This window comes from Theropithecus gelada, chromosome 3 (assembly GCF_003255815.1).
Source record: "Theropithecus gelada isolate Dixy chromosome 3, Tgel_1.0, whole genome shotgun sequence".
Lineage (NCBI taxonomy): Eukaryota > Metazoa > Chordata > Mammalia > Primates > Cercopithecidae > Theropithecus > Theropithecus gelada.
This window is the reverse complement of record NC_037670.1, coordinates 84,980,234-85,003,313: the sequence shown is the minus strand read 5'-3', so window position 1 is coordinate 85,003,313 and position 23,080 is coordinate 84,980,234. Positions and strand designations below refer to the sequence as shown.

Below are 23,080 nucleotides of genomic sequence, written 5' to 3'. Positions count from 1 at the left end.
ACCAGCCTGGCTAACATGGTGAAACCCCTTCTCTACTAAAAATACAAAAATTAGCTGGGCATGGTGGTGCACTCCTGTAATCCCAGCTATACAGGAGGCTGGGGCAGGAGAATCGCTTGAACCTGGGAGATGGAGGTTGCAGTGAGCCAAGACTGCGCCACTGCACTCCAGCCTGGGTGACAGAGTGAGACTCTGTCTCCAAAAAAAAGAAATTACCAAACTGTTTTGTAAAGTGTTTGTATCATTTTACATAGCCAGCCTAATGGGTGTATACTGACAGCTCATTGTGGTTTTAATGTGCGTTTCTGTAATGACTTGATGTTCAGCATCTTTTCTTATGCTCATTTGCTCTTTATCTCTTTTTGTGTGAGTGGTCAGATCTTTTTGGTAGTTTAAACGTTGGGTTGTTCACCTTGAGTTGTATTTTTTTTTTTTCTGGATATGTCTTTTGTCTGATATATGTAAGGTGAATATTTTCTCCAAGTCTGTAGCTTGCCTTTTCATTTCCTTAATGATGTTTTTAGAAAAGCAGAATTTTAATTTTGATAAAATATAGTTTATCAGTTCATTTATGTTTTATGCTTTTTACCTTCTAAGGAATGGTTTGCCTAATCCAAGGAGATAAAGATTTTCTCCTGTGTTGTCTTCTAGAAGTTTTATAATCAGCTTTTTCTATTTAGGTCTGTGAATCATTTTAATTTTTGTGTATGGTATGAGATATGGAATGTATGGTATGGATATTCAACTGAGCTAGCATTATTTGTTTAAAAGATTTTCCTCTCCATTGAATTGCTCAAAGTATATTTTTAGGTGTTCACATTGAACAAAATGTTCCAAGTGGAACTGGCCTAATTACCTTTTTGTCATGATTTGTAGCTCCTCCTTTATGATAATCTGGGTTGTAGAGAAGATCAATGTATAAGAAGTCAACCTAAAAATTATCTTGGTCAGCAAATCCTGGAGTTTATCAATGTATGGAAACAACAGCATTATAAATATGACATTATTTCCTCCCTTTGCAAAAGTAATATATACTTATTGTGAAATGTTGTATTGTTCCAGAAATGAAGAGTAGAGATGGCAAAAATTACCTCTATCATTCTGATCCCCTGAGATAAGAACTATTAATATTTTGGTTTATATTTTTGTATACAACACAAACATAGATATTATAACTGTGTAAAACAACTTATAAACAAAAATGGATTATATTATATCTTCTTTTTTAGCAACTTGCTATTTTCAATAATGTATCTTAACATTTTTTCTTGTCAACTTGTACATCTGCCTTATTTAAAAATATATATACTATTTCATTGTGTGGATAGAAAATGATTTATCCAATTGTCTATTAATAGACATTTGATTAGTTCAGTTTTTATGCTGTTACAACAGTGTTATAATAAACATTCAGCCCATATCTAAGTATGTTGCTATAGATTTTCACTCTACATGGATTTAAAATCTTTTGGTAATTATACTAATTTCATTTAGGATGAGAAAGCAAAGTGCAATAAATATGCTGATGAACTTGCAAAAATGGAGCTGAAATGGAAAGAACAAGTGAAAATTGCTGAAAATGTAAAATTTGAACTAGCTGAAGTACAGGACAATTATAAAGTAAGTTTGGTACTCATTGTATGTAAACTTAAGGCATAAACTTTTGAAAATTTGCTATGTATAATTTTATTCAATCTAATGTACATTTTAAATATGGATAATTGATAGTTTTTTCTACAAGTAAAAATGTACTATATATTTAGTTACGTGAATACTGTTCATTAACTTTGAATTGAGAAAATGGATACCATTTGGGTTGCTATTGTGGCTTTAATGCTGTGGATTCAGATGGCTATTAAAATTACATCTTTGCCGGGCGCGGTGGCTCAAGCCTGTAATCCCAGCACTTTGGGAGGCTGAGACGGGCGGATCACGAGGTCAGGAGATCGAGACCATTCTGGCTAACACGGTGAAACCCCGTCTCTACTAAAAAATACAAAAAAAAAAACTAGCCAGGCGAGGTGGCGGGCGCCTGTAGTTCCCAGCTACTTGGGAGGCTGAGGCAGGAGAATGGCATGAACCCGGGAGACGGAGCTTGCAGTGAGCTGAGATCTGGCCACTGCACTCCAGCCTGGGCGACAGAGCGAGACTCTGTCTCAAAAAAAAATAAAAAATAAAAAATAAAAATAAAAAAAAATAAAATAAAATTGCATCTTTTAATTGTGTTTATTTTTAAAGGTGAAAAGTGATCATTATCCTCCTGTCCTCTTGTTCATTTTGAAACAAACATGAATGCTTATGTAAAATTATTAGGATTGCTTGAGTCCAGGAGTTTGAGATCAGCCTGGGCAACATAGGGAGATGCCCACTCCCCCACCAGTCTCTAAAAAATAAAAATAAATAAATAAAAAGAATTATTTTAGGGCTTTGACTTTTTTTGTAGTACAATAATATATCATCAGTAATTTTAAAAATTTGGCTAGAGTTTTACCATTTGTTACCAAAGTATGTGACTGTGATCCTAAATGAAATACTGTAAAAGCAAGTGATGTAATCTTAACTAATGAAAATTATTTTTGCCAATATAATGTTAGGCAACAGACAAGCCCAAATAATAAATGGTAACTGTAAGAATGTTAGAGAAGGTCAGGTGCCGTGGCTCACGCCAGTAATCCCAGCACTTTGGGAGGCTGAGGTGGGCGAATCACGAGGTCAGGAGTTTGAGACCAGCCTGGCCAATGTAGTGAAACCCTGTCTCTACTGAAAATACAAAAAATTAGCCAGCCGTGGTGGTGGGCACCTGTAATCCCAGCTACTCGGGAAGCTGAGGCAGGAGAATCACTTGAACCCTAGAGGCAGAGGTTGCAGTGAGCCAAGATCATGCCATTACACTCCAGCCCGGGTGGCAGTGCAAGACTCCTCAAAATAAATAAATAAATAAATAAATAAATAAATAAATAAATAAAATGTTAGACTAAAAAAAAAAAATAGGCTGTCTAGCTACTTAATAAGTAGAAATATATATTTCTTCTAAGGAATAAAGTATAATTTAATATATTTTAAGAAATGTATATAGATATAATTTACATTGTTTTTTTTGACTGAAGACAGGAATTCTAAATGGTTCAAATATCATAGCTGATTCTACCTGTGATCTAATTTTAAAATTAGAATTACTTTAGTTTTCCCCTGTAGGGGCTGGAGATGTAGGACATTACAGACTAAGATACATTAGCTTATTATTTCTGTGACCCTTGTGGATATTCTTTTCAGTAACTGGCAACTTCCTTAACTATTAAGTGTGAATCTTGAATTCATATGAAAAGAATTTTTTGCATATTGACTAGGAAAATGATTTAGTAAATGTTTACTGAAGCCTATTTTACATAAAGTACTATGTTAGATATTATGTGGGCAATCACATAAGGCACAGTGGTATGCTTAAGGAGTTTATAATCTAGTAGATTGCTAGAAGTGTAATGGTAGTGTGCACAAAATTTTCACACCACCGTAGGTAATCATCTGTAAACCATGGGAAGCTGAACAGATAATTTTATTTCATTAATGTTAAAAGTAAGCATTGAGATCAAACAGTGTATCTAAAATTATGTAGCTGGTAAATGTGTTTGGCTTTTTATTTAGTTCCTTTTGCCCTATTTTGTACTATTTTGACATGGACTAACACTGACCAGACAAGGCAAAATGTGATAAAGCTCCACATGAATAATAAGTTTAATTGCCTTAGAGTTGTTTCCAATCAAATATTTAGGGGGAAGACATTATGGAATAACTACACCTTTGAAAGAACAAACTGGAGGGGAGGAGAAGCAGAGCTAGGGAAAGGAAGCAGCAGCATTCTATGTAGATGGAAGAGCATTAAGACATATTTGGAGTTGAGAAATGGAGCACGTAGTCTGCGAACTGTGAGCAGTCTTGATCATTAGGACTTGTGTCTGTAATAGAGTAGCTTAGGCTTGAATGATAGCTTGAAGCCAGGTTTTAGGCCTAAAATGGAATTTCGGTGCTAGTTCTATTAAGAATTTTCTAGGAGAAAAGAGACTCAATCACAGTCTTTTTGAAAATAATTTGGCAGTATTGAAGAGGATTTAGAGGTGGGAAGGGTTTGAAGGTGAGGAAATCAGGTTAAAATATTCTTAAAATGAATTGATAAAGACCACCTCCTTTTGGGTACCTTCCCTGATCACCTGCCATTGAATGGATTATATATTTACTAGAGAAAGCTGTGAAAGACATGTTTAGGGAAGAACCATTGAAGAATGATTTTATTTGTATTTGTATCCATTAATGCTTAAACTGTAATAGGTGATCAGTGGGTGACTGCTGAATGAATGAATGATTTAGAGACTGAAAGTGTTGGAGAATGGAGAAACAGGAAAAGGGAAAAGTATTACAATATAGTTTCTCAGCTTTAGTCACAGTGTAGTCTGAGATTGAGTTCTGTTAACAGAAGTATGAAAGTAGGCTTGGGACATTAACTATCAATTTAAAAGGCAGATTTGGAACTTGGGAAAGAGAAAGTGGTACATTAGTTAATACTTGTGATTTATTCCCAGGGGGGTGATATTTGAAGGTATGGAAGAAAGTGAGTTTTCAGAGAGAATATTGAGAGAAGAGGCCAAAGAAGAAACTTTGGAGAATACTCATATTTGTATTGGGAAGAAAAAAACACACAAAAAAGGGCATGGGATGATGAAAATATTCATGCAATTTCACATAAACCAAAGGAATAGTTTTAAGAACAAGGCAAGTTGGTCAATAAATGACAAATAATTCAGAGAAGTCAAAGAATTAGCTGAGGAAAATACATGGATTTAGTAATAGGAATTATTTTCATAAAGCAGTATAAACCAGATATCAAAGTTGCAAGGAGGGAGAGGTAATGAAAAAAAATAATGCAATTTCTTTCTTTATTCAGCTTCAATTGGCAGAGAAAGACAAAGAAATAAGTGGTCTGACTTCACATTTGGAAAACCTCTCCAGGGAGAAGGTATTGAGCAATGTAGTTAAAAAAATTTGTACCATATGAAACTGAATAATAATAGAACTTTATGAAGAGACACATTTTAAAGTTCATGTGACAGTACAGTGTTCAAATTTAGGAAAACGTGAAATTTCTAAAAATTACATGAAATGTTTATCTGGTTTTCTTTTATAATAGGAAACATTTTTGAAGTTGTTTAATGACTTACAGCAAAAGCTCACAGTCAGATAGAGCAATATATTGGTAATGTAAAAGACACTATAGTGCAGCATTTCTGAGTGTGGTCTGTGGTCCTTTTGGTGGTCCCCAGTCCCCTTTCAGGGGCCTGCAAAGACATGGTTTTCATAATAATACTACCACATTATTTGATTTTCTCCCTGCTGTTATATTCACACTGTGTGAAAGCAGTGTGGAAAACTGCTTGTGTATTATTATGAATTAAGACAGTGGCACCAAACTGCTTTAGTAGTTATTGTATTCATCACCACCGTGTGCTCACAATAGAGAAAAAAAAGCCAGTTGTACTGAAGATGTTAAAACAGTAAAATATGTTAATTTTATTGATGCTTGACCCTTGGGTACATGTCTTTTTAGTATTCTGTGTGATTAAATGGAAAGTACCCCTAAAGTTCTTTTGTCGCCTAATGAAGTATGATAGTTAATAAAGGTAAAGTGCTTGTGTGGTTGAGTTGTGAGTTGAACTAGTCTCTTTTTTCATGGAAACTATTTTTACTTTAAAGAACAATTTCTATATTCAGACTTGGGTATTTGGCAGATATTTTCTCAAAGTGAAATGAAATGAGCTTGTTATTTTAAGGAAAAACAATTGATAATATTTTTCACCATTGATAATATTTAAGCTTTTAAGCAAAAACTAGAATTTTGAAAAAATTGTTATCTTCCACTGTGAGCTTGATGCTTTCCAATGTTTATAAACTTTTCTAATGAGATGGGTGTAATATTTAGACTGTATTTTTTTTGTTGTATAGCAAAATTTGCCAGCATTTGGAAGATCCACATAATTCAGTGAACCAGTAGTTTTCCAAATGAGCAGCTATGTTGCAAAATCATGTATCATAAAAGAACCATTCTAAGTGCAAGTTAGACCTCAAGGTTGTATGGGGTTATTGTAATAGTTGTGAAATTCTGATTTTTCAACTATTACTACATTTTCCACATTTTTTCTTTGGCATTCTACTGTAAGAAAGAACCATCCTTTGTCCTTGTTTATATATGTCTGTGTGGTATTGTTCCAGTAACAATTTTCTGACGCCAAAACTGGTATTCTACAATTCAGTTCAATTCTGATACTAACTACCATGAGTTAGCGTAGACCCCACAGGTTAAGGGCTCAGTCCCACAGGACTGCTCCCACTTTAGAGGCCAATTACAAGTGAAGTCCTCAGGCTACTGATAGCAATCATTTTCTTACACTTATTCACACATAAGTACTTAATAGCAAAAATTATTATGTACCATTAATAACAGTGAAAAAATAATGTGGCACACGTGGAATTTTCTACTTGTGGCATCATGTCAATGCTCAAAAAGTTTCAGTTTGGAACATTTCAGATTTTGGATTTTTTTATCAGGGAATGCTCATCCTGTGTATGCTTTTTCTCAACACTACTATATTCTGAAAATCATTCTGTATATGAAGTTCATACAAATCCTCCATCTTTTTTTTAAACAGGTGTGTAGTACTCCATTGTACATACCATAATTTATTCAACCAACCTCGTATATTTGGCCATTTAGGTAGTTTCTAATATTTTACAAATAATACTACAATGAAAGATTCTATGTAGATACAGTTTTCTGGTGTTGGGGTAGTACCTTCAAGGTAAATTGCTGGAAGTGTGATTGCTGGTTTGAAGGGTAAATGCATGTGTAGTTTTGTTAGAGATTGCCAGATCCCCTTTCATAGAGTTTGTATTATTTTTTGTTTCCACCAGCAATGTATGAGAAGTGGACCTGTTTCCCATATAAATTGTAATCAGGTTTTCCAATTTTTGCATATGGGATAGATTAGGAATAGTATCTTAGTGTAGTTTTAGTTTGCATCTCTATTATGAGTGAGGTTAAACATCTTATCTTTTTTGTGAGTTTTTTGGCTCATTATTCTCTGATTTTTGGTTTGTTTTACTTACCTTGTTATATATATATTTTTTTCCCCTGTTAAGAGATACTAGCCCTTTATCTGTGATATATATGTAGTAAGGATTTTCTCTCAGTTTATTTGACTTTTGACAGTGCTCACTATGCTTACTTTTACCATGTAAATGTTCTTTATTTTTGTGTAAAGTGTGGTACTGCCTTGACCAGCAGTGTCAGCACCATCTGGAAACTTGTTAGAAATCCATATTCTTTGCTGGGTGCTGTGGCTTACGCCTGTAATCTCAGCACTTTGGGAGGCTGAGGCTTGTGGATCACCCGAGGTTGGGAACTCGAGACCAGCGTGGCCAACATGGTGAAACCCCGTCTCTATTAAAAATGCAAAAATTAGCCAGGCATGGTGGCTCACGCCTGTAATCCCAGCTACTTGGGAGGCTGAGGCAAGAGAATTGCTTGAATCTGGAGGCAGAGGCTGCAGTGAGCTGAGATCGTGCCACTGCACTCCAGCCTGGGCAACAGAGTGAGACTCTGTATCAACAACAACAACAAAATGCATATTCTTGGGTCCTGTTCCGGCCCTGCTGAATCAGCAGCTCTGGAGATGATGCCCCAAAATATGTGTTTGACAAAAACCCTCCAAGTGTTTCTGATTTATGCTCAACTTTGAAAACCACTGATGTGTTGCATTTGAATTTTTGTTTTCCACGGAAAGCATTCCCTACACCCAGGTTATAGAGGAGTTCACTTGTGTTTTGTTCTAATACTGATATAGTTTCAGTTTTTTTTTTTTTTTTTTTTTTTTTTGAGATGAAGTCTTGCTCTGTTGCCCAGGCAACAGTGCAGTGGTGTGAGCTTGGCTCACTACTACCTCTGCCTCTCGGGGTTCAAGTGATTCTCCTGTCTCAGCCTCCTGAGTAGCTGGGATTACAGGCTCCCGCCACCACACCTGTCTGATTTTTGTATTTTTAATAGAAACGGGGTTTTGCCATGTTGGCCAGGCTGTTCTCAAACTCCTGATCTCAGGTGATCCACCTGCCTCAGCCTCCCCAAGTACTGGGATTACAGGTGTGAGCCACCATGCCCAGCCAGTTTCAGTGTTTTGTTTTTTTTTTTTTTTACATTAAAATTTCTTATCCATTTAGAATTTATTCTTAGATATCACAGAAGGAATGAATCTAAGTTTATCTCCTTCTAAATTGCTGTCTAGTTATCTCAATCCATTTATCAAAATGCCGGTTTCGTGTCAGTGATTTGAGATACTAAATTTACTGTATAATAGATTTCCATGTGCAGTTGGGTCTCTTTCTATACTTTGAGTACTGTTCCATTGATCTGTCTGCTCATATGGTAGTACCATGATGTTTTAATTGTAAGAACTTTGTAGTCTATTTTAATATTTGGTTGGGTTAGTCCTTTCTCATAACTCTTTGTTTTCAGTGTTTTCTGGCTTTTTTCTCTTGAAGGGTTAGTTTTCCATATCAATTTTAATACCAACTTTTCTAGCTCTAGAAATGATTGTTGGTATTTTTATTGACATTGCATTAAGTATGTACATTAACTTAGGGATAACTAACATCTTGGTGATATTTCTACTTTTTAATAAAGAATAGGCAATACGGGATGTGTCGTTCAAATCTGTTTTGTGTCTTTCAGGAATTTTAAATAATTTTCTTCCTATGGGTTTGGAAGAATTCTTCTTCAAGTTTATTCCTAAGTATTTTTGTTTTTCCTTTTGAAAATGGGATTTTCTCTTTCATTGTATGTTGTAACTGGTTATTGTTTTTGAATGTGGGACTCTTGAACTTTTTGTAGCTTTTAATTTTTATGTAATTTCAAACTCAAGTTGAAAAAATAGTATAGTGAACTCTCATATATATTCTTTCCCCACCATTTGACAGTAACTGGAGGTGAAGACATAAGAGTCCCTGCATGTTGTATCCTCAGTACAAGGATGTTCTTTCAGCCATGTTACAGTTAACAGATTTAGGAAGTTTAACACTGACACAGTATTACCATCTAACCTACAGTACATATTAAAATCATATCCTTAATACTTCGTTTATTGTTTATAGTCTTTTCTTCCCTGATCTAGGATCTAATCCCTGATCATACATTGCATTTAGTGATCATGTGTTTAGTTATCCTTTATCTGGAACAACTTTATAGCCTTTCTTAACCTTGACATTTTTGAAAAATATGGGCCAGTTATTTAATATAATATTGATTTTGGTTTAATATTTCATCATGATGAAACTTAGGTTATGAATTTTGCCAGGAATGCTACAGAATTTAAATATCCTTCTCAATACTGGTAATCTTTCATTATTTGGTTAAGGTATTGTCCACCAGGTTTTACTGATGTAACATTAATATTTTCCCTTTGTAATTAATAAGTAATTTGTAGGGAGATACTTTGAGACCATGTAAATATCTTATTCTTTATCAAACTTTCACCTGGTATTTTAATATCTATTAATGATCTTCTAACTCCATCATTCCTTCTATATTGATTAGAATTTTTCTGTAAGAAAGAGCTATCTTTTCTTTCCCCCTAATTTGTTTGTTTATTCATTGATTTTTATCATTGTAGACTCATGGATTCCTGTTTTATTCAGTGGGTTACAGTCTATTTTTATAATCATTTTGATACTCAGCTTGTATCAGATTTAACTAATAAGAGCCCCTGCAAACTAGCTCTTGTGGCTTTTTATTATGTCTTTCATTATTCTTTGAGCACTTATTACTTTCTGGTGCAGAAAGTAGTTCTAGGCTCATCTTGTTATTTTCCTGCCCCAGCCTGGAATCAGTCTTTTGTCCAAGGAGCCCTGTTCCATTTACTGGTGAATGTAGTTTAGAAACCAAGATCTGGGCTGTAGGTGTGCCCTCATTGATTCATAGTCCTTAGCAGACAGCTAGAAAATACGTTTCTCCCCCTCTCTTTATATTAAAAAATAGCAACACACACACACACACACACACACACACACACACACAAAAACCCATGAGTAAATACTTATATCTCCAATTGTAGTCTAAAACTACAGCATAAATTCTAGTCTTCTCTCTTTCCATAATATAACTTCCTTTTCTAATTAGACTAGGAACCTGGTCTCAGTTTCCTTGATATATTTACTCAAGTGTTGAATACACAGAAAATAATTTCAGAATTGCTAACCCATAACACTGTGAAAAGCACATCTAACTAGAGTTCAACATTTGTTTCATTTTTTGGCGGATGGGGTGGAGAGTGTAAAATTTACATATTTAGTTGTCCCATGGTGTACTCTCCATGCTCCTTTATTCTCAGAGCATCCCCGTAATGGCAGAGAAGAGGAATATATTATTTCTCCTGTTTACCAGTTGGGAATATTAGAAACATCCTTAACTTGTCAAATAATTTGTAAAACTGGGGTCACTGTGAGCCATTGTGGGTACCGAAGAAAAAAAGTATTTAGGCACCCCGGCAAAGGCAACCAGCTAAACAGACTTGTTCCTGGGAGCTGGAATAGTAAGAGGTGACTACTTCTGACAAAATCTGTTTCTTAAACTGTGGTGGCTTTCTATTTTAGGAAAATTATGAGTCAGCAGTTAATATTGTTTTGCTCAGTTAAGATAGCTACACTCATGTTTTCCATTCCTTTGTCAGTAGGAGAGATCCCCCAGGGATTCTTGACCATTTTTGTCTCTAGTACCCTTTGATATTTTGATGAAGTCTGTTTTCAGAAAATGATTTAGAATGAGTACAGCAAAATGTGTAGAATCACAAAGGAAACGCATTGTTGTGGTTATCAAAATATTAAGACAAATTTGTGATATATGTGATAGTAGAGTATGTGCGTATTCTTTTAAATGTTAAATAAGATTTAATAGCCTATCTAATAATGACTAGAATTTTGAAGCAGTGATGAATAGAAAGGCTATTTTGAGATGGCTACAACAAATGTAGTTCGAAACAAATGGAAGATTTAGCAGCATGTCTGATAATGACCATAATTTTGAAGTGGTGATGAATATCAAGGCTATTTTGAGATGGCTACAACAAATGTAATATGAAACAAATCTATTTGATTTCTGTAGGTGGCCAAATTGCAGGCACTACAACTATTATTGTGTTCTTTGGTCTACATTCCTAATGGAAGAAAATCCTAAATTTTAGTTAGAAGTTAGTGAGTAGATACAATGTTTTTGCCCATGTAAGTTCATGGACCTCCTGAAATCTAAACACGGACCCTTTGAGGGGCTTTGTGAATGCAAGTTTAAGAACCTTTTCTAAGTCCAGGTATTATGTTTTGGAGGGGAGAGTTCAGTCTTCTGATTTGCAAAAGAACCTAACCTTAACTATCTTGTCCATGTTCATGCATTCTCTCTCCCCCATGAGGAATCAAAGCTACTTGTCACCAATCCTGTTCTTACCCTGAATCCTATTTGCAAGGGATTTATTGTATCTTTGATGGTAGAGTAGGCATATTGGATTAAACTCCCTATTAGGTTGGAACTCTCTATAAAGTTGCTTGACTGTACCAATGCAGCATAAATCTTTTGATGAAACCCTTGACTGTATTTCAGTAGTATGTTATTTGCTTACGGAAGAATTTAAACTCTACTTCTTTTTGCATAAACTTTTGATAGTAGAGTATGTGCTTATTCTTTTAAAAGCTAAATAAGATTTAATAGCATGTCTAATAATGACTATAATTTTGAAGTGGTGATGAATAGAAAGGCTATTTTGAGATGGCTTTTTTTTTTTTTTGAGACGGAGAATCTTGCTCTGTCACCCAGACTGGAGTGCAGTGGAACAATCTTGGCTCACTGCAACCTCTGCCTCCTGGGTTCAAGCGATTCTCCTGCCTCAACCTCCTGGGTAGCTGGGACTACAGGTATGTGCCATCATGCCGGGCTAATTTTTTGTATTTTTAGTAGAGACAGGGTTTCACTGTGTTAGCCAGTGTGGTCTTGATCTCCTGACCTCATGATCCGCCCGTGTTGGCCTCCCAGAGTGCTGGGATTACAGGCATGAGCCACTGCACTCGGCCCTTTTTTTTTTTTCCTTCTTTCTTTTGAATCGTGTTTGAAATATTTCTTGGATTTAACCTTTCTTTTTTTTCTGTAGTCACATACCAGTCTTGAATGACTACAGTAGCATCTCTGGGGTTTTTAGTCATGGCAGGAGATGAAGGATATCTTTTGAATGCCTGTCTTGTTCTAAATGTATCTCCTATTTCTCAATAGCCCTGTAAGGCTTAGAAAAGATAAATTCTTTAGGGTTATTAGTGCTGATCTGATGATCAAATCTAGGTCAGCCTGATTCCAGTCTACCATGCTGTGCTGCCTTCCTACTAATTTGCTTCTTGTTTGCATATGCCCATTATTGTTTTGCTAGATTAACCTTACCAAGGACCATTTTTACCTGTTGTTATTGTTCAAAAACCTGAAGGCCCATTGTAGTAAATTGTATGACAGATTTGACACATCTGACCTCCAACTTGTCTTTTCAGCTATATCTCCTACCTGAGACAGGGTCTTGCCTTGCTCTGTTGCTCTCCAACTCCTGTGCTCAGGTGATCTTCCCTCCCAAAGTGCTGGGAATATGGGCATGAGCCACCATTCCTGGCTCCTGCTACTCTTAATATGTATCCTTTGCTCTAGTCATATTATTCATTTACCAAGCCTGAAATATGTTATTCTTTCTCATATCTTCTGTATCCGTTTATTTACTTTATGTCTATAATGCTTTTTATCTGCTGGGTGAAAATTCCTGAGGATCCATCTCAAATGGCTCTTCTCTATAGTCTCTTCCTAGTATACAGTGTTTCCATTTTGATACATTGCATTTTACCTTCATCTCTATACTAGTCCACTTATCACAATTAGTTGTTAATTATTTATCTAGAGTTGTACCTTTTATTAGACTGAATTCCTTGCAGGCAAAATCCATTTCCAGTTAATCTTCGTATCTCTAGTTCCTAGTATGCTACCTGTTACATAATTGATGGTGTGCTAGGTATCTTGAATGAGTATTTTCTTTTTTTGCTTAAAATTTCACAAGTCTTATTTTTACAATAAAATAGTGAATGATTGAAAGGCAGGAATGCCATCTTAACCTCACAGTTTTACACAGTACCTGGCGGAGGTGATACATGGACATGTATTTATGAATGGACTTGCTTAGAAAGAATGTTTAATTCCTCCATCTCTTACCAAACCTAAGTTGACTTGAATTTTTCTTAATGTTTGCCAGTTATGCTCTTGATGATGACTTTCATTTTAAGGTTACTTAGTCCATTTTTTGGATCATTTATATAGGTAAAAATGTGTTAACTTAGAGTCTCATCTCTACCCCCAAGAAATGAAAAGCAGCAAAACCAGCTAAACTTTCCAGACTAAATTTTTCATTCTTATATCCTTTGTTAATAAGGCCTCTGGTTGACTTTTTTTTTTTTTTTTTTTTTTTTTTTTGAGACGGAGTCTCGGCGGGAGTGCAGTGGCCGGATCTCAGCTCACTGCAAGCTCCGCCTCCTGGGTTTACGCCATTCTCCTGCCTCAGCCTCCCGAGTAGCTGGGACTACAGGCGCCCACCACCTCGCCCGGCTAGTTTTTTGTATTTTTTTTTTTTTTTAGTAGAGACGGGGTTTCATCCTGCTAGCCAGGATGGTCTCGATCTCCTGACCTCGTGATCCGCCCGTCTCGGTTTAACAGCTCTGTTAAGGTGTAGTTTACATGTAATATAATCTGTTCATTTAAATGCAGTTTGATGACTTTTGGCAAATGCATGTAGTTCTGTAACTACCATTTCACCCAAGCAGTGTAACATTTCCATTACTGCACAAAGTACCCTCTTGCTCATTTGCAGTCATCCCCTCCCGCTACCCCCCGTCCTAGAAAACCTCTGGTCTGCTTTCTGTCGCTGTTGTTTTATGGCTTCTAGTATTTCATGTAATTGCAATAATGCAGAATTTATCCATTCATTAGTTGATAGACATTAATCCTCTTACCAACTGATGGACATTTAAATTATTTCTGATATTTTGCTATTACAAGTAATACTGCTATGAACATTCTTACACAAGTCTTTTTGTGGACATATGTTTTCGTTTTTCTTGGGTAGATACCTAGGAGTGGAATTGCGGGCTTATATGGTAAGTGTATGTTTTTAATGAAACAGCCGAATTGTTTTCCAAAGTGGCTGTACCATTTTGTATTCCCACTGGCAGTGTATGAGCATTCCAGCTGCTCCATATCCTCACCAGCACTTGGTATTTTTGTCAGTCTTTAATTTTAGTCATCCTACTGGGTGTATATCTCGTTGTAGATTTTAGTTTTAATTTCCCTGATGACTAGTGATGCTGAGCATCTTTTCATGTGCTTACAGGCCATTTGTACATATTCCTTTGTGAAGTTTCTGTTCAAATCTATTTTTTTTTATTGCGCTGTCTGTCATCTTTGGTTGCGACAGTTCTTTATATATCCCAGATATAATTCCTTTGTCAGATATTTTGATGTTGTTTTCTTCCAGTCTGTGGTTTGTTTTTTCTTTTTTTTACAACATTATCTTTTGAAGAGCAAAAGCCTTGAATTTTGAGGTAGTCCAGTTTATCAGTATTTGTCTTAATGATTCATGCTGTTTGTCCTATCTTAAATTTTTGCCTAAATCAAGGTTATGAAGATATTCTATTTTTTTCTTCCAAAAGGTTTGTAGTTTTAGCTCTCTTACTTTAGATTTATGATCTATTTATTTTTTATATGGTATGATATGTAGTCAAAGTTTGTTTATAAATACCCAGTTTTTAAACATCATGTTGAAAAGACCATCCTTTTCCTCCATAGAATTTCCTCTACATCTTGAGGTATTTTAAATGTTGAAAATACTCTATAAGTATGGGTCTACTTTCAGAATCTATCTTCTATTTTATTGATTTTTACCAAGGGTCAGAAAACTAAGGCCTATGTGCTAAATCTGGCTTTATATAAATAAAACCTTTATTAGCACATGGCCATGCCCATTCATGCAGGTATCATCTATGACTGCAACTGCAGAGACAGATTTCAGTAGTTGCAACAGAGACTGTGTGGCCTACAAAGGTGAAAATATTACTGTTTGGCCCTTTGCAGAAAAAGATTGCCAACTCCTTATCTATTTTCTTATGCCAATACTCTACTGTCTTGTTTACTGTAGCTTTATAATACATCTTGAAATCAGGTTGCATAAGTCCCCCAACTTTGTTCTCTCTCTTTTTTTTTCCCCTTAAAGACGGCGTCTCACCCCGTCTTCCAGGCTGAAGTGAGTGGCTTGATCATGGTTCACTGCAGCCTCGACCTCTTGGGCTCAAGTGATCCTCCTGCCTCAGTCTCTGAAATAGCTGGACTATAGGCATGTGCCACTGTACCTGGCTAATTTTTTTCTTGTTTTCTTTTCTTTTTTTTTTTTTTTTTTCCTGAGACAGGGTCTTACTCTGTCACCCAGGCTGTAGTGCAGTGGTGCCATCATGGCTCACTGCAGCCTTGACCTCCCAGACTCAGGTGATCCTCCCACCTCAGGTTTCTGAGTAGCTCGGACTATAGGCACATGCCATCACACCAAGCTAATTTTTGTATTTCATGTAGAGTAAGGATTTTGCCATGTTGCCCAGGCTGGGCTCAAGTGATCCATCCACAGCCACCCAAGTGCTGGGATTACAGGCATGAGCCACTGTGCCTGGCCATTTTAAAATGTTTTATTGAGATAGGGTCTCACTGTGTTGTCCAGGCTTGTCTCAAAGAGGCAATTCTCCTGCTTCGGCCTCCCAAGTGCCATGTTGTGAAAATCATTGAGAAACAGGAAATGAAGGTGGCTTGTCCAATCTGATTCTAAGGCCTGAGGAATTGTACAGTGGCCAATAGTCACACACATCCCATTAGTAACTACTTATTTAGGAATGAAATAAACACATTACTTTTTTTTTCAATTTATGTGTAGTTTTTTTTTTTTAATGGTCACTAAATTTGTTAGAAGACAAATACTTAACAGTCAGTAAATCCTTACTTAACATCATAGAGCAGCTGTTAGAAACTGCAACTGTAAGTGAAAGGACTTAGAGCAGGTTGAAAGAAATAACACCTCATGATCCACCCACCTCGGCCTCCTAAAGTGCTAGGATTACAGGCATGAGCCACCGCACCTGGCCCCCCTTTTTTTTTCTTTCTTTTGAATCGTGTTTGAAATGTTTCTTGGATTTAACCTTTCCTTTTTTTCTGTAGTCACATGCCAGTCTTGAATGACTACAGTAGCATCTCTGGGGTTTTCAGTTATGGCAAGAGATGAAGGATATCTTTTGAATGCCTGTCTTGTTCTAAATATATCTCCTATTTCTCAGTAGCCCTGGAGTTACAAGCATAAGCCACCATGTCCAGCCTGTTCTGCTTTTTACATATGGGCTATTACAGGACCTTTGTATTTCTGTGTACATTTTAGAATTATTTTGTCAATGTGTACAAAAGCCTACTGGGATTTTATAGGTATTGCATTGTAACTATAGTTAATTTGGGGGGAATTAATAGTGTAAAAATACTAAGTTTCTAGTCCATGAACATGTTATATGTCTCCATTTGTTTATGCTCTTTTTAATGCATTATTTTGTTTAGTGTAGAGGCTTTGCACATCTTTTGTATATTTTTTCCTAAACATTTTATCTATTGATTTTACTCTAAGTAGAATTACTAAAAATATCATTTTCCAATTATTTATTATATGTACAAATACAATTGATTTTACATATTGATCTTGTATACTGCAACCTGACTAAATTATTTACACTCATTTTACAAAAAAAAAACTCCTATTTTTTTTTTGAGACGGAGTCTCGCTGTGTCACCCAGGCTGGAGTGCAATGGCGCGATCTCGGCTGACTGTAACCTCTACCTCCCAGGTTCAAGCAATTCTTTCTGCCTCAGCCTCCTGAGTAGCTGGGACTACAGGCGTGTGCCACCACGGTTGGCTAATTTTTTTGTATATTTAGTAGAGACGGGATTTTACCATGTTAGCCAGGATGGTCTCTATCTCCTAACCTTGTGATCCACCTGCCTTGGGCTCCCAGAGTGCTGGGATTACAGGCATGAGCCACTGTGCCCGGCCATTTTCCTAGTTTTTATAGATTTTTTGGGATATTTCACATTCATCCTCATACCATTGTGAATAAAGATTGTTTTACTTCTTCCTTTCCAATCTACCTTAATTTTGCCTTGATCCACTGGCTATTTTGAATGGAAGTGTTGAGAGCAGACATCATTGCCTTATTATTATTGGATCTCATTATGATCTTCAGTAGAATCATTTAGTTTTTCACCATTAAGGGTCACAGTAGGTTTTTTTTAGGTGCCTTTTACGAGGTTAAAAAAGTTCCTTTTTATTCTTTAGTTTCTGAGATTTAAAAAAAATCATGAATGACTTGGATTTTGTAAAATATTTCTTCTGCATCAATTGAAATTATCATATTTCTTTTTCTCCTTTATTAAAAGGTAAATTACATTTATTGATTTTTGGATGTTGAACTGCATTTGGTTTTTGGATGCTAAAGTGACTTTTTTTTGTGATAAAGTCCATTTGATCAGGTTTTATTTTTTAATATTGGGTTTGACTTGCTATAAGCTAAGGCTTTTGCATCAATATTTATGAGGGATAAGGTCTCTAGTTTTTTTTGTGAAATCCTTGTTTTTGGTATAAGAATAATACTGGCTCTGTAAAACAAGTTAGGAAATGTTTCTTTGTATTTTGAAAGAGTTTATACAGGACATACTTTTATAAAAAAAAATCTTAAATGATAGAATTCACATTTTTCTTTTTTTAAGGAGACTTTTTGGCTAGGCACGATGGCTCATGCCTGTAATCCCAGCACTTTGGGAGGCCAAAGTGGGTGGATCACGAGGTCAAGAGTTCAAGACCAGCCTGACCAACATGGTGAAACCCCATCTCTACTGAAAATACAAAAATTAGCCAGGCATGGTGGTGCGCACCTGTAATCCCAGCTACTCAGGAGGCTGAGGCAGGAGAATCGCTTGGACCCAGGAGGCAGAGGTTGGAGTGAGCCAAGATTGCGCCATTGCACCCCAGCCTGGGCAAAACTGTGTCTCAAAAAAAAAAAAAAAAAAAAGACGACTTTTTATTCATAGCTAAGTTGTAAGAGATTCACAGTTTACCCTAAATTAACTCAGTGAGAATGATGTACTTTTCTTGGCACAAATAAATTTGAAAATATATTGGCTTTATCCTGCTTTCTGATTTTGTTATATGTGGAGGATACATTTATGAGAAGTTGAGAGCCAGCTTTTCTAACTGTATTTCCAATTGCATTCCAACTTCATAATAGGAAATAATTTTATTGTTATATTTTGACTAAATGTTTAATAGTACTGTACTTACGAAATCTTTTATTGCTTTGCTTATTCATCTTTGTTTTTGTTAATTTTAGGAACTTAAAAGGAGTCTAGAAAATCAAGCAGAAAGGAAAATGGAAGGTCAGAATTTCCAGAGTCCTCAATGTCTCAATACATGCTCAGAGCAAAATGGTTATGTTCTAACACTATCAAATGCACAACCAGTTCTGCAATATGGTAATCCTTATGCATCTCAGGAAACAAGAGGTTATTACAGTATTTTTGGTTTGGGGTTAGCTGCGTCTGGAGATTTTTTTATGGTTTATATTTTCATAGATTAGCAAACTGCTGGTATAATCAACTCTAATACAAACATTATTTTATTTGTATAATTAGCAGTTTTAATATTTAACAGTGTAACTGGCCTCATCTATAAGTGATGCACCATGAGATGAGTAGTTTATTTGCTTATTACATATAGTTCACAATTTAAAAAATCACCTGGGTTAAAAATAAAAACATCTATTTTTTTCATGTACCAAAGTGGTTCTTTATATACTGTTCATCATATCTATACATACAGATGTTAATTTTAGTAACTGGTTTCACTGTACCCTTCCAAACATTTTATTACAGATGGAGCAGATGGTGCTTTTTACCCAGATGAAATACAAAGGCCACCTGTGAGAGTCCCTGCTTGGGGACTAGAAGACAATGTTGTCTGCAGCCAGCCTGCTCGAAACCTTAGTCGACCTGATGGCTTAGAGGACCCTGAGGATAGCAAAGTAATTTTGAATTTTCATTGTGTGAGCCTGTCCCTTTTTTATTTTTTAGCTTATGTAGAGAGTTAAGGGTATGTGTGCATATGTGTATCTTTGTGTGTGCATGTGTGTGTGTGGAAGGAGAGTGTGTACTTGTGCCTGCACACAATTGCCTACTTGATTTTTGGAAAAACCTGCTTGTATTTAAATTAGAAAAAAATCTACCAGTATGCTTCAGACTTATACTTTAGGAGTTATATACTAAAGTAAAAGATTAAGTTTAGGGAATAATCTCAGAATATTGTAGTTATCAGATAGTTTAATCTTAAACATCACTAAGTAACTTACTATATTCTTTTGATTATAGATGTACTAGGCTTGAAGCAGCAAAGTGTTAATGGCAATATTATGTTTCCTTACAGCAGCTCTTTTTGGATAATAGTTTCTTTTCTTCATAGAAGCTCTTTTTGGATTTCCTGTGCATTAAGATGAATTTAAAAGAAATGCTTTATCGTGCTCTTTGCAAGTACAGTGGTATCATGACCTGTTTCTTATTTAATCTAGTTTGCTGCATTTAATTGCTATTAACCTTTGCAGAAACTGATCAGTGTTCAGACAGGCATGATTTTAGCCCTAGTGCTCAACACCCATAATGGAGAAAAATGTATTTCTCCCTCCTGCCTTTTGGCCTCCTATGTCCATTACTGGGAATAATTAGGAGAACTGTCAGAACTTTTGTAGCCTATTTAAGGTCTAGAGTATCATCTTACTGCTTTTTCACACCTTTACCTCACATTTTGCATATTTAATCTGATCATTCTTGGCACAGATGTTACATGTGACAAGACTTTCTCTTCTGTAGTCATCTGCTTCAGTTTAATTAGCAGAATGTTCTTTCTGATCTGTGTGCTTTGCCCTCCTGCAAACCCATGAGAAGCAGTGTTAGAGTCTTGTGCTCATTTGCTGACATGCTTAGATTTGGTAATGAGATGGAGGACTTTTAATATGCACACCTTGAGTAACTTTATTTTGCAGTCAGAAGATTTTTCACATTAGAAAGTAATTCTTATGTATATTCAGAATTTAAAAAAATTATTGTCATTACAACAATAAAAAATCACTTGCAAATGAAGTGTTTTAGTAAGTAAGTTTAGTAAGAATATGGAAAGCAAATTTGAGTTAATCTGTTCTTTCTTTCTGTTTCTCTGCCCTGGGAGTGATTAATAGCCACAGGCCCCAGCACTTTTGAGTCAGGGTTGAGGTGACCTACCTACTCTTTCAGCCTACCCTGGTGCCTACACCTGCCATGTCTCCTCTCTTCTGCACCAGAAACTGTGGTCAATTGTCAGATCAAAAACCTTTTGTGGCTCCCATTTACCTAACTTTAACATCATAATTATGACAGCAGCAAACATTTCTATACCCCTCTTTGCCATTAATGCTGAGCTCTTTAGATAGAGTCACTTATTGGTTCTTCATAGCAGTTCTTCATAGCAGTCCTGTCACAACTTTATAATGGAGGAAACCGAGAGACAGATTAAATAGCTTGCCCCAAATCACATAGCTGCTGTAGGTAGAGACAGGATTGAACCTCATGAGATTGGCTATAAAAGCTGTGGTCTTAGCTACCTGTCAAATGGACTAAACCAGAGGTTTTCCTACTTTCTTAGTTCATGGCACCCTTAGCATGTCAGTAATTTTTTTTTCACAGTAACTCCTATGCCAAAAGAAGGACAGTAAGTCCTCACTTAATGTCATATATAAGTTACTGGAAATTGTGACTTTAAACCAAATGATGTATAACAAAACTAGTTTTTTCCCTCATCAGCGTTATAATGAACCGACAAAAGAAATGATGTTACTTCTTTCAACCTGCTGTAAGTCCTTCATTTAAAGTTGCAGTTCCTAAGAACTGCTCTATGATGTTAAGTAAGGACTTACTGACAGTTAAGTATTTGTCTTCTAACAAATTTAGTGACTATTAAAAAAAAAACTACACCTAAATTGAAAGAAAATTAATGTGTTTATTTCATTCCTAAATAAGTAGTTACTAATGGGATGTGTGTGACTATTGGCCACTATACAACTCCTCAAGCCTTAGAATCAGATTGGACAAGCCACCTTCATTTCCTGTTTCTCACTGATTTTCACAATGTGGCACTTACTTTATATCACAGCAGCTGCCAAAACCAGCATCTCAAAGATAAGATGACATTGAAAGGAATGGGTAGCACTATTCAAAGTTGAATCTGTGAGCCGTCTCCAACGATTCTAGTTGTTCACGTGGTATATGACAAATCCACATGCTCCTCAACTTACAATGGTGTTACATCCTGATAAACCCATCATAAGTTGAATATGTGTTTTCGACTTGAAGGATATTTTCAGCTTACAGTGGGTTCATCGGAACGTAACTCCATCATAAGTTGAGGAACGTACTGAATGTGTATTGCTTTTGTGCCATCTTAAAGTTCAAAAATTGTAAGTCTAGCCATTGTGTGTTGGAGGCCAACTCTAATGAGTATTTCTGTGTACTTCTGCATATATAATATCTTTAGAAAATTTAACTTATCCCACAGTAATCCTCGGAATTTACTGTGGTGCCCTAGGTACTTTCATACCTCATTTTGGGAACTATGGGTCTAAATCGTTGCTTCTCAAAAAAGTGGTTTGTAGACCAGCAGTAGTGGTATCTCCTAGGAGTATGTTGGAAATACAGAATCTCCTGCCCCACTCCAGCCCTACTGAGAATCAGACGGCATTTAACAAAATCTTTAGGCGATCATATGATTTTTAACATTTGGGATACACTATTTTAAAACTTCCTAACCCTAATCGTTCAAGGCCAGATTATTTTCTCTTCCCTTAATTCATATCTTACTTTCTAGTTGTGTTCTTGCATTTCTTAGTGTTTCTCTTCTACTTTCATTCCTTTCTCCTCTGTCTCTTAAAGATGAAAGCCCACACATTCTATTAATATGTGGCTTATTTGAAACTTTCCACATGAGCCCTTCACTGTGAACCCCTAAACTGAAGACATTTTTTGTTGATAGACAGTTTTTTCTTTTTTCTGGTGAGTTGTAGCTTTTATTCTCAGAAGGGTCTGTGACTCCAAAATGATTGAGAACCAGTGCTTGAGAGAGTCAAGGCCTGTTTCCCATTTATCATGATGCACTGTTTGAGTTTTTGCCTTTCTCAAATTTGCCATTTTTCGTGTATTACCTTACGTTTTAAATTTAATTTTAATGTGTTTTCTGTTCGCAAAAATAGTGTGTGGTTACAGTCAATTTCATCTTTATCAAGAGTGCCAAGACAGTTCAAGAGGAAAAGAATAGTGTTTGCAACAAATGGTACTGGGAAAATTGTATATCCAGTTCGATGAAAGAGTGAAATTAGACCCTTGACTCATATCCTGTGCAGAAATTAACTCAAAATTGGATTTTAAATGTAAGAGCTAAACTACAAAACTCAAAACATATAGATAAATCTTTATAACTTGGATTAGGCAGTAGTTTCTTAGATATGACACCAACAGCATAAGCAACAAAGAAAAAATAGATATAGGTTGACTATCCCTCATCCAAAATGCTTGGGACCAGAAATATTTCAAATTTCAGATTTTTTCAGATTTTGGAATATTTGCATTATACTTACCAGTTGAGCACTTCTAATCTGAAAATCCAAAGTCCACAGTGCTTCAGTGAGCATTTCCTTTAAGTGTCATCTCAGTGCTTAAAAAGTTTTAGATTTTGGAGCATTTTGCTCTTCAGATTTTTGGATTAAAGATATTCAGCCTATAATTGAATATGTCATCAAAAGGATTAAATGAATCTTTGCTGTTCCATTTAAAATTTTT

General features: G+C 35.8%; 1 protein-coding gene across 7 annotated transcripts in view; it reads left to right on the top strand.

Moving 5' to 3' along the window:
* Positions 1-23,080, top strand: part of TAX1BP1 (Tax1 binding protein 1) — a 92,377-nt gene that overhangs the window by 59,702 nt on the left and 9,595 nt on the right. For 3 of the 7 annotated variants that reach the window (XM_025381209.1, XM_025381212.1, XM_025381210.1), the window contains 3 exons: positions 1,495-1,620; positions 18,559-18,604; positions 19,100-19,248. In XM_025381209.1, the coding sequence (XP_025236994.1) occupies positions 1,495-1,620; positions 18,559-18,604; positions 19,100-19,248 (321 nt within the window). Of the gene's footprint in view, positions 1-1,494; positions 1,621-4,936; positions 5,009-18,558; positions 18,731-19,099; positions 19,249-23,080 lie in introns of all 7 variants that reach the window. The other 4 variants (XM_025381208.1, XM_025381207.1, XM_025381206.1 and 1 more) reach the window with 4 other exon arrangements.